General features: G+C 41.3%; 1 protein-coding gene across 1 annotated transcript in view; it reads right to left on the bottom strand.

Moving 5' to 3' along the window:
* LOC117516012 (bone morphogenetic protein receptor type-2-like) overlaps positions 1 to 15721 on the bottom strand; it is an 89832-nt gene that overhangs the window by 4348 nt on the left and 69763 nt on the right. The window contains exons 6-12 of the mRNA XM_034176868.1: positions 14044 to 14274; positions 10417 to 10531; positions 6719 to 6879; positions 5333 to 5480; positions 5060 to 5196; positions 4483 to 4655; positions 3048 to 4390 (exon numbers count right to left, since the gene is read on the bottom strand). Coding sequence (XP_034032759.1) covers positions 3048 to 4390; positions 4483 to 4655; positions 5060 to 5196; positions 5333 to 5480; positions 6719 to 6879; positions 10417 to 10531; positions 14044 to 14274 — 2308 coding nt within the window. The remainder of the gene's footprint in view (positions 1 to 3047; positions 4391 to 4482; positions 4656 to 5059; positions 5197 to 5332; positions 5481 to 6718; positions 6880 to 10416; positions 10532 to 14043; positions 14275 to 15721) is intronic.

The following is a 15721-nucleotide window of genomic DNA, read 5'->3' as shown; positions in this document are numbered from 1 at the left end:
CAACGACTGTTTAGGCAAATTTTAATGTATACGACATTTAACAAATATTTGCGTTAAACATAAATGAAGCCACAACATACTCAACTACCCATTTTTGTTGAAATTACATTCCAAGTTTGGGATGGAACAACACCCACCCCAATTTTATACTTGTTTGGGAGGTTCTGCCACTTACAGGGATTAAAGCAAAATAATAATACTAATACTACTAATAATAATAATTAAAATCTTACAACTGAATTTTTTTTCACACCCAAATCATAAGCTGTTCATCATCAACCTTTTTACAGAAACCCTTTCGTGACTGCGTCGTAGGATTTAAAGTAAAACAAAGTGGAGACAGTTAAGAAAACAGCAAACTGTTTTCCACCTGAATAAGACATGGGTTAAAGCAAGAAATTTTCATCTGACTGAAATTTTTTCTTGGCAAAAATCAATGCCAGCAATTCCCTAAAATGTGGTGTAGTGGGGGCACACACTCTTTTTTCCTCAATAAATACAACAAACACATTATACAGTATACAAATCTATTCTAAATAGCCTCTAAGGAGAGACAGACAAAGCATAAAAAGAATGCAAAACTTGAACATAAAGGTGCATAAAAGGATGGTGGGTGGGTGGGGTGTAGTCTTGATTCTGGGGGGTCTGGGGGTGCCCCCCCCACCCAGAACATTTTATAAAGACCAAGACAAATTTTGTGTATTCTGGTGAATTTTAACAGGTATGAAACCCTCTGAAACAAAGAAAACTCACTTCAAACTATGGGGGTTTGGGGATCTCCCACAGAAATTTTTTAAAAGAGCAAGCCAAATTTTGTATATTCTGATGAATTTTAATGAGTATGAAGCCCTCTGAAACAAATAAAAGTCACTTCAAAGTGTGAAGTAAAAACACAGTATTGATTATGGGGGGTCTGGTAGTGCTCCCCCAGAAATTTTTTAAAAGAGCAAGTCAAATTTTGTATATTCTAGTGAATTTTAATGGGTATGAAGTCTTCTGAAACAAAGAAAACTCACTTCAAACTGTCAAATAAAAATTCTTTGTCTTCTGCAGTATTTTGATCTGTTCTAATCTGGTGAATGCACCAAATGGGTGCTGTGTTGCTGGCTGTACAGTCAACAAAATACAAAATTAGGGCCTAAAGCAACTGACAACGTTGTTCTGCTTTGCACAAAGTAACACTGTCACCAGTTTTGAAAATGCATGCGCACTGAGAAACTCAAAACTGGCGTATTCACATTTAACTGGTAAAATGCTCTCACCCATAAAACAAACTAGGGCTGCAACTAACGATTATTTTAATAATCAATTAATCTTTTTTTTTTTTTTTTTTTACTTACATGCGAGTTTTGCCATTATTTCTTGAAGTGAGTTATTAAAAGGCCTTTATCAAGCAACATCAACGTTTGAGCTTGTAATAAAGTTATGATGTTATATTATCATCAAAAACATACCCGGAGTAGTGTTTTGTTTTAAAGACCTGACCAAAGTGTAATATTTGATCTTTAATAAGTTATTTTAATGAAAAAAGACACAAATGTGCAGTTTACTGCATTTTATTTTTTTCGTATTAAAAACACAGCTTAGATGTGGTTTGACTGAAACAAATTGTCATTAAACTTAAATAAAACAGGGACGAAGTGGATGCTAACGCGTTAGCGTCTGTCCCGTTTTTAAGTTATAAAATACATCTATCAGCTGTTTTAGAAGACCATAACAGGTCGATTTAGGGAGGAGGAGGACCGTGGCTCATGGCAAGCAGTAAACAGAGCAGAGAGGAGTGAAAATTCACACAGTCCCTTCCTCCGCAGTCCATGCAGACATTGCTGCTGCTTTGATTAGCACAGAATGGGATGTTGCTTTGACCATGAGCGTATCATATTTCGGCCCCAAAACACGCATGACACCACGTGCGTACGCGTATGTGTGGTTAAATTTTCCAAATGATGGAAATCCGTCGTGGTGACGGAGAACTTTAACCCATGATAAGATTATATTTCACTCACTACCATTGCTGCTCTTTTCTAATGCAGCATCATATTGTAGACAGACTATAACCTTCATATTATTTAAATACTTCAGGATAAACACAGTTTAAGGGCACAGATTTTCTACAGCTTTTACTTAAGTACCAATTAAAATCTCAGTTCTATAGCCAGGATCTGAACTGGGGGGGGGTGGCTTCTTTGGTGAAAGTGGACCTTGTCAGCAGGGGGTCTGGGAGCTGCTCAAGGCCCCTAGAAAATTTTGGGTTTTTAATGTCCTGGGATGCATTTGGTAGTTTATTTTTTTTGATGACTGCTTTCTCACCCTGATCCACCCAGTTTAGTTGTACTGTTTAATGCAGGTTGTATTTGTTTTTTCTTTTGCACATTTTCACCTTTACTTTGCCTTTAACCAAATTCATCACAACCTACATGTTTGTTTGATAAGATTACTAACCACAAGAGCCATAACCATTTTCATATTTTCAGCTTCCCTCATCCTGACTGACCTGACTTTAAAGCTGGAACCCCAAACAGACTCAGTAATGCAGAGCTTAGACATTACATTAAAACAAGCTATTGCTTCACATCCCACTTTAGTTATGTAGAAAAGGTAAATTAAGTAAACTTATTTTTATATGGCTCATCAATTAAACTTAGTCCAAAATTATAGTAAAATGGAGGCCCAGAGAAATGCTGATTCAAACATTTTAGTTAAAATGATTAATTATTTTAAGAAGTAATAGTATGAAAAATGTCTTAAAAAGTAGGCCTTCAATCAAGGGGTGTTGTGGAGGGCACATATGGAATGTATAGGTCAAGCTATAATGAAAACAACTGAACAGAATTTGATGAATTTTGTCAAGGTTCTCAATTGTTTCTGAGTCCCAGGTGGTTTTTGAAGTCGATGCTTGTGTGCACATTTATGATTCCCCTGTCCACAGGCTTGGCAAAACGGCCAACAGCTCTGCCAAATATTATTTGTTTTGAGTGATTAATGGTGTCTGTGAATAAAAACAGCTGTATGTGTGAGGTAGAAGGTGTTCAATGTGTTAAAATCACCAAGTGAGGCCAGGTCCTGTGTGGTGAAGGACAGATCCAGAGAGTTGGGTCTCTCAGGCCTGCGAGCTCTGGGCTGCCTCAGTAGCGCCTCCCCTCTCATGGTGACAGGTGCTTCTTGCTGGGGATCAATGGCAGCAGACCCTGAACTTTCAGCTGGGGTTCCTGTGGCTTCCCTGCTTCCTCCCTCTTCTGTCCTCTCTTCTTCTCCACCATCACTCTCTCCTTCACTTTCTCCATCCCCCTGACAGTGGCCAGTGTTGCTGTTGTTGTTATTTGTGTTGGGTCGAGCTGAGCGGAGAGCGGCAACGCTCGAAGAAGCTTCTCTCGGATCGAGCTGCTCCCTCTCTCGGCTTAAAAGCGGCTCATGTTCATCGGGGCTGGCTGTTATGACGCCAAGACTCAGACGGCTATCGTCAGACCTTAACACTAAAGACCCATTCTGAGTGGCACTGGATCCTCCAAAACCTGCAGGGCCACCTACTGTCATGGATGATATACCACTGCTGACATGACCGTTAACAGCACCATTAGCGCTACCGTTGACTTGTGTGTCTCGTAGGACAGGGACGTTATTTGTGCTTGTGGCCCTGTGAGTCTCTCCAGCTGTGTTTGTGCTTGTTACTGCACCAATGTTCATCTTTGTTCCTTCCACCTGCCGCAGGTTAGACTTTCCAGAGCGTCCAAACTTGAACCTGAGCGACGAGGATGATGTTTCCTTCCTAGCGGGCTTGGTGCGTAGCGACAAACTGGATGGCCTCTTAGGCAGGTTCTGTTGCTTTGGCAGGGGGAAGATGGTGGCGGGAATGGTGGTGGCAGATTCTGATGTGCCCGATGTCTCGCTGGCCATCTTGATGAGGGGGTAAAGTAGGCTTGAACTGCCAGGACTCAGTGGGTCTGGTGAGCAAAACTGCTTCTGTGAGTGCTCCATCAGGTTTTCATCAGAGCTCTCCTTCAGGTTCTTGTCTACCTCTTTAGGATCAAGCTTAGTGGTTTCCAGATCTTCCTGAGTCAGGTGAAGACAAACGGGCACTGTCGCGGCACCTGCAGGACCCTCAGACTCAGAGATAATAGTGGTAGTTGTAGTGGAGGCTGAAGGGCTTCCTCTGATGCCAATACCAACACCACTGGTGCTACTGCCCTCTGGACTCGGCAGACGGGCATTCGCTTGCTGCTGGCGCTCCTGGTTGATAGAATTCCGGTTTCTTTCTCCAGTCCCAGTAGTAGTTCGGCCACTCATGGAGCTAGTTGTATCGGCTTGAGAGTTCTTGGCCACACCTTCGTGCTCTTCGATGTAGGTGGAGGGATGATCTGTGTATGGGCCAGATTTCGGTGTCATGCGGTTTCTAATAGAAAAGAAAAAAAAAAATAGAAAATACTAATTGCAGCATCAACAACATACGGCAAGTAAGAGGAACACGTGTCCACATATGCCTACCTTTCATTGTGCAATGTGGTGGACATGGGATTAAGTGTAGGACTGACAGACTTGGAACGGTCCCATATCAGAAGCAGCTCTACCAATCGCTCATCTGCACACTGGGCTGTCAGCCGGGCCTCTGCATCCTGGTCCCAGCAGTCCTCCATCGTCTCTTTTAAAGAACGCACCGCCTGGCAAAGACACAGACTTTATCTGCTGGTTGTAGGGTTAAAATCAACATCACATCAACAGGCATAAACTCTGTGTTAAGACTTCCAATTACAACACAAGACGTCCCAACTTCGTAGTTGAAAAAGTCCTGATGTTGACGTTAAAATCAGGCATAGTCTGAGTGCACTGTGACTGTTTGTAGCATCAACAATAATGAAGTCGCACTTCTCTACTGTTAAGAGTAATATTTTGTTCCAACAGCTAAGAATAGGTAACAGATAATTACAGGCTAAACCGCTAATTTGATGACACTAGTGCTGCATACACTCAAATTAACAAGTCTGACTGACAACGTTTCTGTATCTTCATGAGCTGTGTAGGAACCTGAGACACTGGATAAGCTACTGCACAAACACAAACGTACCAAACTGTTCTCCTTCCAAGCTTCTGGGAATTTGGGCCGTTGCTTCTCCCTCGATACCAGAACCTGCATGTCCTCAAATGTCGGATGGTTTCCTGCTTCCGCCTGAAACGCCATCTGGTACTCTGGCACAGACTCTCCTAGAGGCAGGCAAGGAGGGGAAGGGAACAGGAATGTCTTATGCTTACATATTAGGGAGACAGCCTTTCCTGTCAAGAATGGTAATTAAGTCCACCCCTAATCAAAACCCTCAAAATCTTTTTTGTTATGTCTCACCTGGGAAAAGATCAGTACATCGCATGAAGATCTCCCAGTAGACCAGTCCCAGGGCATACATATCCACCTGCTTCAGGGCTGACTCACAGTCCCTCAGGTTCACTGCGCCCTCCAGCACTTCTGGGGCCATATAGCGGATTGTACCCACCTGGCAAACGGAGGAGGAATAAAGGGAGGCACATAGGATTATTCAACAATAAGAAAAATGACAAGGTGAGGAAAAGGTGAAGTCATATTTAATAAGATTATCTTTTCAGTGCACCTTTTTTCCAGACTGTCATGGCAACAGATCAAAGTTTCACTTTTCTTTTAAGATGATAACTATATACCTAGCCCTGTAGCAAACTGGCATCCTGTCCAGGGTGTACCCAACCTCACGCCCTATGACTACTGGGATAGGTTCCACGCCACCCCATCTTATTTGTTCTATATACTAACATCTGTCTTTTAAATTCAGATGATCAAGACCATGGCCCTGTGGTGTCAGATTTTATCAGCTGGTGTAAATGATATCAACGTGAACAAACCTAAAGAGATGATAATTGATTTTAGGAAAAAGCAGGATGACATTTCTCCTGTAGTTATTAATGGACCGGCTGGGGAAGTTATACCTTGGAACCTTTATTGACAGTGGATTAACCTTTGAGCATCAGATTGACCAGGTATGTAAGAAAGCTTAACGTAAACCCAGGCATTTTAACGTGGACAGCACTTTTCTGAAGATGTGTTATTGAATCTGTTCTTACCTTTTCTTTTATCTGTTGGTATGGGTTTTTAACTTTTAAAAACAAAAACAGTCTGCATCGTATTGTAAATGAGTGCAACAAGATTGCTGGCATTTCCTTAAACAATCTGCCATCTACATATAAAAATAGTTCCATTAAGAAGGTGAAGTCAATCTTGGATGATCCCAGTCACCCTCTGTACCCTGAGTTCAAAATGCTTCTGTCTGGTCGTAGATTTATGTCCAAGAGATGTAACACCAATAGATACAAGAACTCTTTTATTACCACTGTCACTAGATTTTTAAACACTCTCACAAGTGGTTTTTAATCTAGGTTTTCTTATTATTTTATGTTGTGTTATTATGTTTACTGTTTGGTGAGTTTTCACGCCATATTTAAGATCATGTTATGTATATGTATGTATGAATGTATTCTACTGTTGGATGCACAACAAACTTCCCCCGAGGGGCTAATAAAGACACCTTGATACCCCCCCCACCCCATGACCCTTAACTGGAGTAGTAAGTGGAGTTGCAAATGCACAATGACAGAAAAGTATTATGAAAAAAGAAGCAAATCTCTAGAATTCCAACTCAGCAAAGCTTCCTTCTGATTACTGTCTGACAACAGACTTCAATCGTGGTCATCCTCTAACACATACCTCACTTATGGCAGCATTTTCCTCCTCTCCGTGACGCGCTGGCCTGTTTCCCGTCAGCTTCATAGACAGGCCAAAATCGATGATGACACACGTGCCGTCAGCCTTGACGAGAATATTCCGGCTGTTCAGGTCCCTGTGGGAAACTGCCGGCTTGTACAAGTCTTCATGGAGGGAGGAAGGGAGGAGGTGGAGGGGGTGAGGAGCATGGCAAAGGGAGGATCAGGAGATGAGGCTAATTTAGATTTCATTAAATATACACAACTGTACAGCACTCAAATTATTTGCTTCACAGATACATGTTCAGTTTTTGTGTTATGTGCTAATGAATGATAAGATCCAGAGAATCCCCTCATCCAGCTCTCTCTCCATCCTCTGCATTATTTATTGTTCAGACCAAGAAGCACCATCAGACAGTAAATCCTCTAATCTAATCTATGACAATGGGATTAAGAAAGCGTCACTGTGTAGCCTCTGCTGGTAACATTTCAAGAGCGCCAGCAGAGGGTGCAATGAGGCAGAGGCCCAGTGGAAGGTGGAGGAGCCGCTACAGTGTGGGAGCTGATGTGCAGGAGGAGAAGGGGAGGAAGATGACTGTGCCAAAGCCCATGAGATTTTGCTTTTAGCAGAATTTACAATTCACAAACGCCAGCGCTTTTTACCTTCTGTCACGCTGATCTTGCGCTCCTGCTCCCCACCCTACCCAGCCTACTGTCCATCACCCCCGTACAACAAAGCCACTTGACTGTCTGTATCTGTGAAGAGCCTGGACAAAAACTGCTCAGTCTGCGGCATGCCACACTTGCAGCCAACGTAAAATCACTTTGGAATCTTTTCACTTCTTACTCCGTTTGATGTGAGTCCAGACTGATGAAGACAGACGACCGAATGTGACTGCTGAGGCTGGCTGAGGTTTGGTTAAAAAAACAAACAAACAAACAAAAAAAAAAACAAAAAACAAAGTGGTGCTCGGTTCACTTGTTTGTTGAGCCACTGTGAAATTCACTTGTCATCTGAATCCCCATCTCGACTCGGCCTTCCCCTCCTTTGTCCTGCTTTCCACTTTTTGCTTTGTTTGAAGCTTGCTTGAGGCCAATCCATAAATACTCTGGGCTTGAAGTGTCTGCAGTGTTTGTATGTGGCAAAACGCACGCAAGCAAAGCATTCCAAACCAAACAAACCCATGTGGAACTGCAGTGAACACAGCAGGGCTGAAGCGATAAGAGCTAGAGTCATAAAAGTACGCTGAATATTTTTATGTTTGATTAATTCATTTGTAGCCGACTTTAAAATGTGTACAATGTATTTAGTCTCTCAAGAAACTTCTCAAAGAAGCCTTGCAAGATAATACTCTGTTCTCTAGCATCCACCAAAAGGTGCTTTGTCTTTGGCAAATAGTTTTTACAAAATAATGTCAAAATACAACTATACTCTACTAGTAATGCGAATCATGCAACTTTAGTGGTAGGCAATGTGTTATAGACATATTTTGGGAAAGAAAGAAAGAAAGAAAGAAAGAAAAAAAAAAAAGACTACATCCTTCCGACTTCAATAAACAATACCAATCTGCTCACTGGGCAATTCGAAGTAACTCAGGTAGTTGTTGGAGTGACAGAAATGTACCTCAATCCGTAGCTGTATTTACATGGAACGTAACAACACATTTATAATCCCAGTGACTGAGACTCTTTAAAGGAAATGTCTTGTATAAACTTCGATAAGAATTAATAAGTCAGTCTGATAATAAATATGGTCAGATGGTTCAAGGGTGGTTCAGTCCTTATTTTAATTAATTAAATCATAAGATATTAGCACCTGTTAGCCATGCAAACAGCCAATCGGTTTATTTTCCACAGGTAGAATATTGTGCACATGCTCACTGAGGACTTTTCAGATGGGCAATCACCTGAAAGTTGCTCAGAGACTTTCCAGCGAAGGGACGAGGGAAGCAACTATGGCCACTTAAAGATTTTTGTTGTTGGTTTTTTAAAATCTTTGACTGTTTCCATGGTCAAAAACAATCAGAACGAGGATGACCCATAATGTGCATGAACCACCAACCCACTTTTGCACAGTAGTGCAGCAGATAAATGAATATTTACTGAGGGATCCTTCAAATGGTGATGCAAGCACCAAATTTGGCACACATACTCCTTAGACATTACTCTTTTAAAAATGCTGGGTACCCACGTGAACTTTCAATAGGCGGCCAAGAAGGGGTCAATTGAAGTATTACACAGGGGTCAAAATTTAAAAATGCTCCAATCATATTGAAAGGTATTCCATATTATTTGTCTGATCAAAAAGATTCCAAAAAGGTATAGTTTGGACTATCTGTGAATGAATATTCCGGAGTTATGGGGTAAAAACAGCAAGAACAGTGACAAAGGTCAATTTCAATTTGTACAGGGGTCAAAAGTTAAAGTTACTCCAATTTTGGTAAAAAGTGATACAAATTATTAGTTGGGTGAATACGGTTTTAAAAAGGAATAGTTTGCATCATGTATCATGCTTAGCTATCATGTTACAGGGTAGCATATGTCACATGTCATAGAATCCAATGGATGCTGATATTGTTTAACCTTTACTTTACAAACCAAGCACACAACACAGTCAAAACTATTCCATTTATTAATCCTATTAGCTCAACCAGTAATTTGCACCACTTTGTACCAAAATTGGAGCAACTTTAATTTTTGACCCCTGTACAAACTGAAATTGACCTTTCTCAGTGTTCTTGCTGTTTTTACCCCATAACTCCAGAACATTCATTCACAGATAGTCCAAACTAAACCTTTTTGGAATCTTTATGATCAGACAAATAATATGGAATACCTTTCAATATGATTGGAACATTTTTAAATTTTGACCCCTGTGTAATACTTCAATTGACCCCTTCTTGGCCGCCTATTGAAAGTTCACGTGGGTACCTGGCATTTTTAAAAGAGTAATGTCTAAGGAGTATGTGTGCCAAATTGGGTGCTTGCATCACCATTTGAAGCATTTTTTTTCAGTTATCCGCTGCACTACAGTCTGGTCTGAATCTCTTCTGCTGCAGTATGAGTCTCAAAGACAGAATAATGCGGGAACATTGTTCAAACTAAATTATGCAGAGACACCAGGAGTTGCGTTGTGTACATATCAAACTAATCACACTGACAGCAGGAGTTGCGTTGTGTATATATAAAACTACTCACACTGTTTTGAGCAACACTTGTAAACACATGCACCTATCTGATCCTTTTTATTACAGACATTTAAACCATATGGGTGGAATAAATGAGTTTTTTTTCCCCCAGTCTTAATTCCATTTGGGCTTGAATCCTTCATATAAACACAGTTAGTGACTGGTGAAATGAAGCGACTGCCAGATGATGTGGAAAAGTAAGTTTTACAGCGCCAGTAAATATTCTGATGTAGTCTTCATGTGTGGTCTTTATCATGAACAAGCACAAAGTATGGACGCCCAGGCATGTGGACAGCCCATAACAGAGCCAACCCCATCTGACCAGCAGAGGATAATGACAGGTGATGTTTGAAATGCTTCTATAAATGTTCTCAAACCTCTTTTGCTTGCATCTTGCAACATGTGCAAAATAATGTCAGTCTCAGAAACAGCCGCCTTGTAACTCTGGTGTGTGTAAACACAGGAGTTATGTAATTAACTTTGAGCGTGTGTGTTCTTGCACCCTAAGGCTCACCTCCTTTGTAGAGCTCAGTGTGCAGATACGCCAGGCCACGAGTGACAGAATGAGCGAGCCGGCAACTGCTGATCCAGTCGTTGGTCTGAACACTCAGGTAGCGACTCAGACAGCCCTGATGGGGAGCAAGGGGGCGGGAGAGGGTGTGACAAAGAGTAAGAACGTACGAGGGGGAAAAGTGCAGATGACAGGGAGCAAGAGGAGGGTAAGGGAAGATTGTAAGGTGGGTTAAGAAACATGAGATGTCAGAAAATAGATGGAAAATGCAAACCCAAAAAAAGGAGAAGTGAAAAGATAAGAGATCAAATGGGTGGGTAGAGGACAGAGGGAGGGCGTGCTTGGGATGGGAGAACGGTGGACTGAAAGCCTAGTCCATTATATTATATTTTACACACACACACACACACACACACACACACACACACACACACACACACACACACACACACACACACACACACACACACACACACACACACAGTAAAACTTGCCTAAACCATCATTGTATAAACCGGATACTCGCACTCACTAGACAAAAGCAAAAGTCCCAATGTTTTTGTATGGTTTTCCATGTAATAAACACCATATATAACAGATTTTGTATAACGCATTTTCGCTCACATCGGACAAAACGTCCCGCCTATCGTAATATATTTACATTAACAACCCCCCGCATATACCGGACAGAGCAGTTTGGATGTGCCCAGTAACAGAGGTATGGAATGAAGTTCACCACTGACACTTGCAGACTTGAGGAAAGTGGGTATTGTATTTCCTTGATTAAAAGCCCAGGCGTTTATTTTTTTCAAACCGTGCTCAGACACTACACCTAAATGAGGCAGGGCGTAATTCAACGCCAGTGATTATTAACAAAATGCTGCTTCTTGCCTGCATTGTAATATAGAGTTAAGTTGCAAACATATCCCTGGTGTGACGAACCAAAGACAATCGCTTTAGATCAGAGCCCTCTGCGTGGCTGAAAACCCCTGCTGAACGAGGGAGACCGCAAGGGCTGTAATTGGCCACTTTTACGTTTTCACTCCTTCCTCTCCTGTCATATTTTAAATGCTTTTGCAGTGCGCCTTCCAATTACATTTCGATCATGGATCAAACATGTTTGGTAGAAAAGTCCGCAAATATGACCAACTTCACAACACTGAGCCAGAAAAGGACACACTAATGACCCGCAATTCATGGAAGGAAATTACCTGCACTATACTGTTGGTTTGGGGGTTGATAATTGTATAAGGAAGATGAGCTCCTTGAGGGACAAATTAATTCAGAAAAAGCCGCCGTTCATGCGGAAAATTGCATAAACACGTGACTGAGAGCTTTAAAAAGAGTCACAGGCATGTCAGCATCATTGCATGGCTACAGAGTTACAGAGCTGCAGAAGCATATATCAGGCTTTAGGATGTTAAGGTGCAGCTGACTTAGGAAAAAGAGTGACTCGACCAAATGTAATCTTTTTAATGCACATAATGTCTGGTGCTTGTTTAAGGCAGGCGTTTATTTTTTTCAGATGATGTTTTGACCCAGCCATTAAATGAGGCCCCTATTCAAGGTCAGACATTTAATCATGGAAATACGTAAGCCTAATTGGTGCTATGGATTCCCCGTAGATTGTTCGGCGCCTCCTGATTGTAACTAATCTGTTACATACATAAGAGATTTTGTCCATTTAATACATATAGCAGAGTTTACTGTTTTATACACTCAACAAAAATATAAACGCAACACTTTTGGTTTTGCTCCCATTTTGTATGAGATGAACTCAAAGATCTAAAACTTTTTCCACATACACAATATCACCATTTCCCTCAAATATTGTTCACAAACCAGTCTAAATCTGTGATAGTGAGCACTTCTCCTTTGCTGAGATAATCCATCACACCTCACAGGTGTGCCATATCAAGATGCTGATTAGACACCATGATTAGTGCACAGGTGTGCCTTAGACTGCCCACAATAAAAGGCCACTCTGAAAGGTGCAGTTTTATCACACAGCACAATGCCACAGATGTCGCAAGGTTTGAGGGAGCGTGCAATTGGCATGCTGACAGCAGGAATGTCAACCAGAGCTGTTGCTCGTGTATTGAATGTTCATTTCTCTACCATAAGCCGTCTCCAAAGGCGTTTCAGAGAATTTGGCAGTACATCCAACCAGCCTCACAACCGCAGACCACGTGTAACCACACCAGCCCAGGACCTCCACATCCAGCATGTTCACCTCCAAGATCGTCTGAGACCAGCCACTCGGACAGCTGCAGAAACAATCGGTTTGCATAACCAAAGAATTTCTGCACAAACTGTCAGAAACCTTCTCAGGGAAGCTCATCTGCATGCTCGTCGTCCTCATCGGGGTCTCGACCTGACTCCAGTTCGTCGTCGCAACTTCGCACAGTCATTGAAGAGGAGTGGACCAACATTCCACAGGCCACAATTGACAACCTGATCAACTCTATGCGAAGGAGATGTGTTGCACTGCATGAGGCAAATGGTGGTCACACCAGATACTGACTGGTATCCCCCCCCAATTAAACAAAACTGCACCTTTCAGAGTGGCCTTTTATTGTGGGCAGTCTAAGGCACACCTGTGCACTAATCATGGTGTCTAATCAGCATCTTGATATGGCACACCTGTGAGGTGGGATGGATTATCTCAGCAAAGGAGAAGTGCTCACTATCACAGATTTAGACTGGTTTGTGAACAATATTTGAGGGAAATGGTGATATTGTGTATGTGGAAAAAGTTTTAGATCTTTGAGTTCATCTCATACTAAATGGGAGCAAAACCAAAAGTGTTGCGTTTATATTTTTGTTGAGTATATATATATATATATATATATATATATATATATATATATACACACACACACACACACACACACACACACACACACACACACACACACACACACACACACACACACACACATACATAAAGGTATAAACGCCCAAGTGTTCTCAAACATTTGCATATTATGGAACATCTGAGATGATAATTTGTTTTGGCTCTGCATAATTTTGCCTTTACATTTTGCTGTAAAGGGTATGATGGCACCTTATATCATCCTACAAGAAGCCCACTGAATGTTTTCCAGAAATTGCAGACATGATTAATTTCCTTCCTCAATTATCTGAAACTGCCTTCATAATCCATTACTGGTTAGGCCCTAACACAAAAAACACACAATCAAAAATACACAAAACAAAAACACATGCACATGCACTCAACTGTTCCGCTGAAAAATCAATCACAAGGCAATTCGTGCATCCGCTACAAAAGAAAATCACATTAGATCTGTTGGTTTTAAATGAATCATCATTTACGTGAATGGGAAACCATTATACGTCCCAGACTTCTGTCCTGGCTTGCACCGTGTTTCTATGACAACCTGCATTAGTAATCGTTATGATACATAAAACACTCCTTTCATAGTCTGGCTGCAGGTTAGCTGACTTCTACTAAAGCCTTTGACAGTAAATATTCGATTTTTAACTGTATAAGGTTCAGTTAGAGCCCATCACCCCCCCTCCCCCCCCAAAGCTGTTATGTATCTGCATGAATGGAAAAAGGAAACAGGAGAATTTAATGTAATTCTCCTCTACTTCCTCAGCACTCACATGTGGGTAATAGTCCATCACCAGCAGGTACTCTGTGCGCCCCTCTGTGCCGATTCGCTCGTCTGCAGCTACAAATCGGGCGATGTTGTCATGTTCAAGTAGCGGCAGCCGGTAGATGGAGCACTCGTTGAGGAAGTTCTGGCGATTGGCCGTAGTGAAGACTTTCACGGCCACTGGCCGCTCATCCAGTGAACCACAGAACACAGCACCGTATCGGCCACGCCCAATCAGCTGAACAGACAGCAGTGGGATTAGAACAAAAACTCTTCAGACACATTTCTTAAAATTCTATCCCAAGCATAAAAAAAAGAAGAAAAAAAAAAAAGATGAAATGACAATATTTTTCCTGCTTAAAGCTTCACAAACTGCACGTCAAACTCTAATGGTCTAATTTGTACCCTGAAATTAGCAAAGAGGCACAATCGGAATGACAGAGTATATTTAGTCCCGCAGCACTACCATGCTTTACCTTCATGCTTGCTAAATAAATTATTTTCGTTTATTATACTGTGAAATCACCGGACACTTGTTTTGTCTGTGATAAAGACTTCCTGACTCATCCTCCCACTGCAATGAATTTGATGTGAAAGAACGTGTGCCTGCATTTGATAAGGTCCAAGGACAGCATTCTGAATTCAACTCCTGTCTGAAAACACAGCACTGCTTTCAAAGTGAAAAGCTCTATAAAGATATCAAATGATGGGGAGAAAAAAAAAACTGTAATACATCTCTAAAGTTGTCATTTTCTGCACTGGCAGAAATACAGCAGAAGCAACATTTTGTCACACAGGTAGTTTGATGACATTATTAGCATTTGCTATTTCTCATGTATTGTTTGGTTGATATGAGTCAATAATCAACTATTTTGAGCAATAAATCTTAATCGAAAAACTTCAAGAAATTATTTTCTCCAATAAGCTATTCTACAACATGAGTTATTCAGTGATGACCGTGTGCTCTGGGTTTTGATCTTGGAGGAACAAGGTGATTAAAAAAACAAAACAAAACAAAAAACCCATCAGAACACCTGAAGAAAATTTTAACCCACACAACGATGCATGATGCCCTCAATGACATCTTACACATGCTTAGCATATTAAAAACACCTGCTTTATGTACAAATCACCTAAAGGTAAATCAAAATGTACATGGTAGCTCTTAGCATGATTAGTTATCTTGAAATTAAGGGTGGACAGTATAAACTGCACATAGTCAGAGGAGGTATAAATTTGCTCTATGGTACGGAGTTTTTTAATAACACGCTAACAGGCAAAGCTTCAACGTCATCAGATTTAAGAGAAGCCAGTGAGCAGAAAGCTACCATTTCCAAATTCTGAGGTAACAGTAGTTGCAATAATTTCTATCACCTTAAATTAGAACACGTTGTACAGTATGAGGAATAGGGCAGCACAGTCTTCATGTGAACCCTGCGTGATATTGCAGGATTTGACCACTCAAGGGGACAGCCGCTCCCGTTGTGCAATATATACACAGCATAACTTCACACGGGAAAATGGTGTACTGTTTTGTTTTCGGCTGCAATCACCAAAGCAGTCGTGAAAAGTGCAGCTTTTTTGGGTTCCCAGTGATGTGATTGTTAGAAAGGAAAACCTGTAGTGTCTTGGCCCTTCATGACACGATTGCCCACCCGTGAGCGTGTTGCCTGTGGGGATCCACA

This window comes from Thalassophryne amazonica, chromosome 1, assembly GCF_902500255.1.
Source record: "Thalassophryne amazonica chromosome 1, fThaAma1.1, whole genome shotgun sequence".
Lineage (NCBI taxonomy): Eukaryota > Metazoa > Chordata > Actinopteri > Batrachoidiformes > Batrachoididae > Thalassophryne > Thalassophryne amazonica.
The sequence above is the reverse complement of the archived record's forward strand: the minus strand, read 5'-3'. Positions and strand labels throughout refer to the sequence as shown.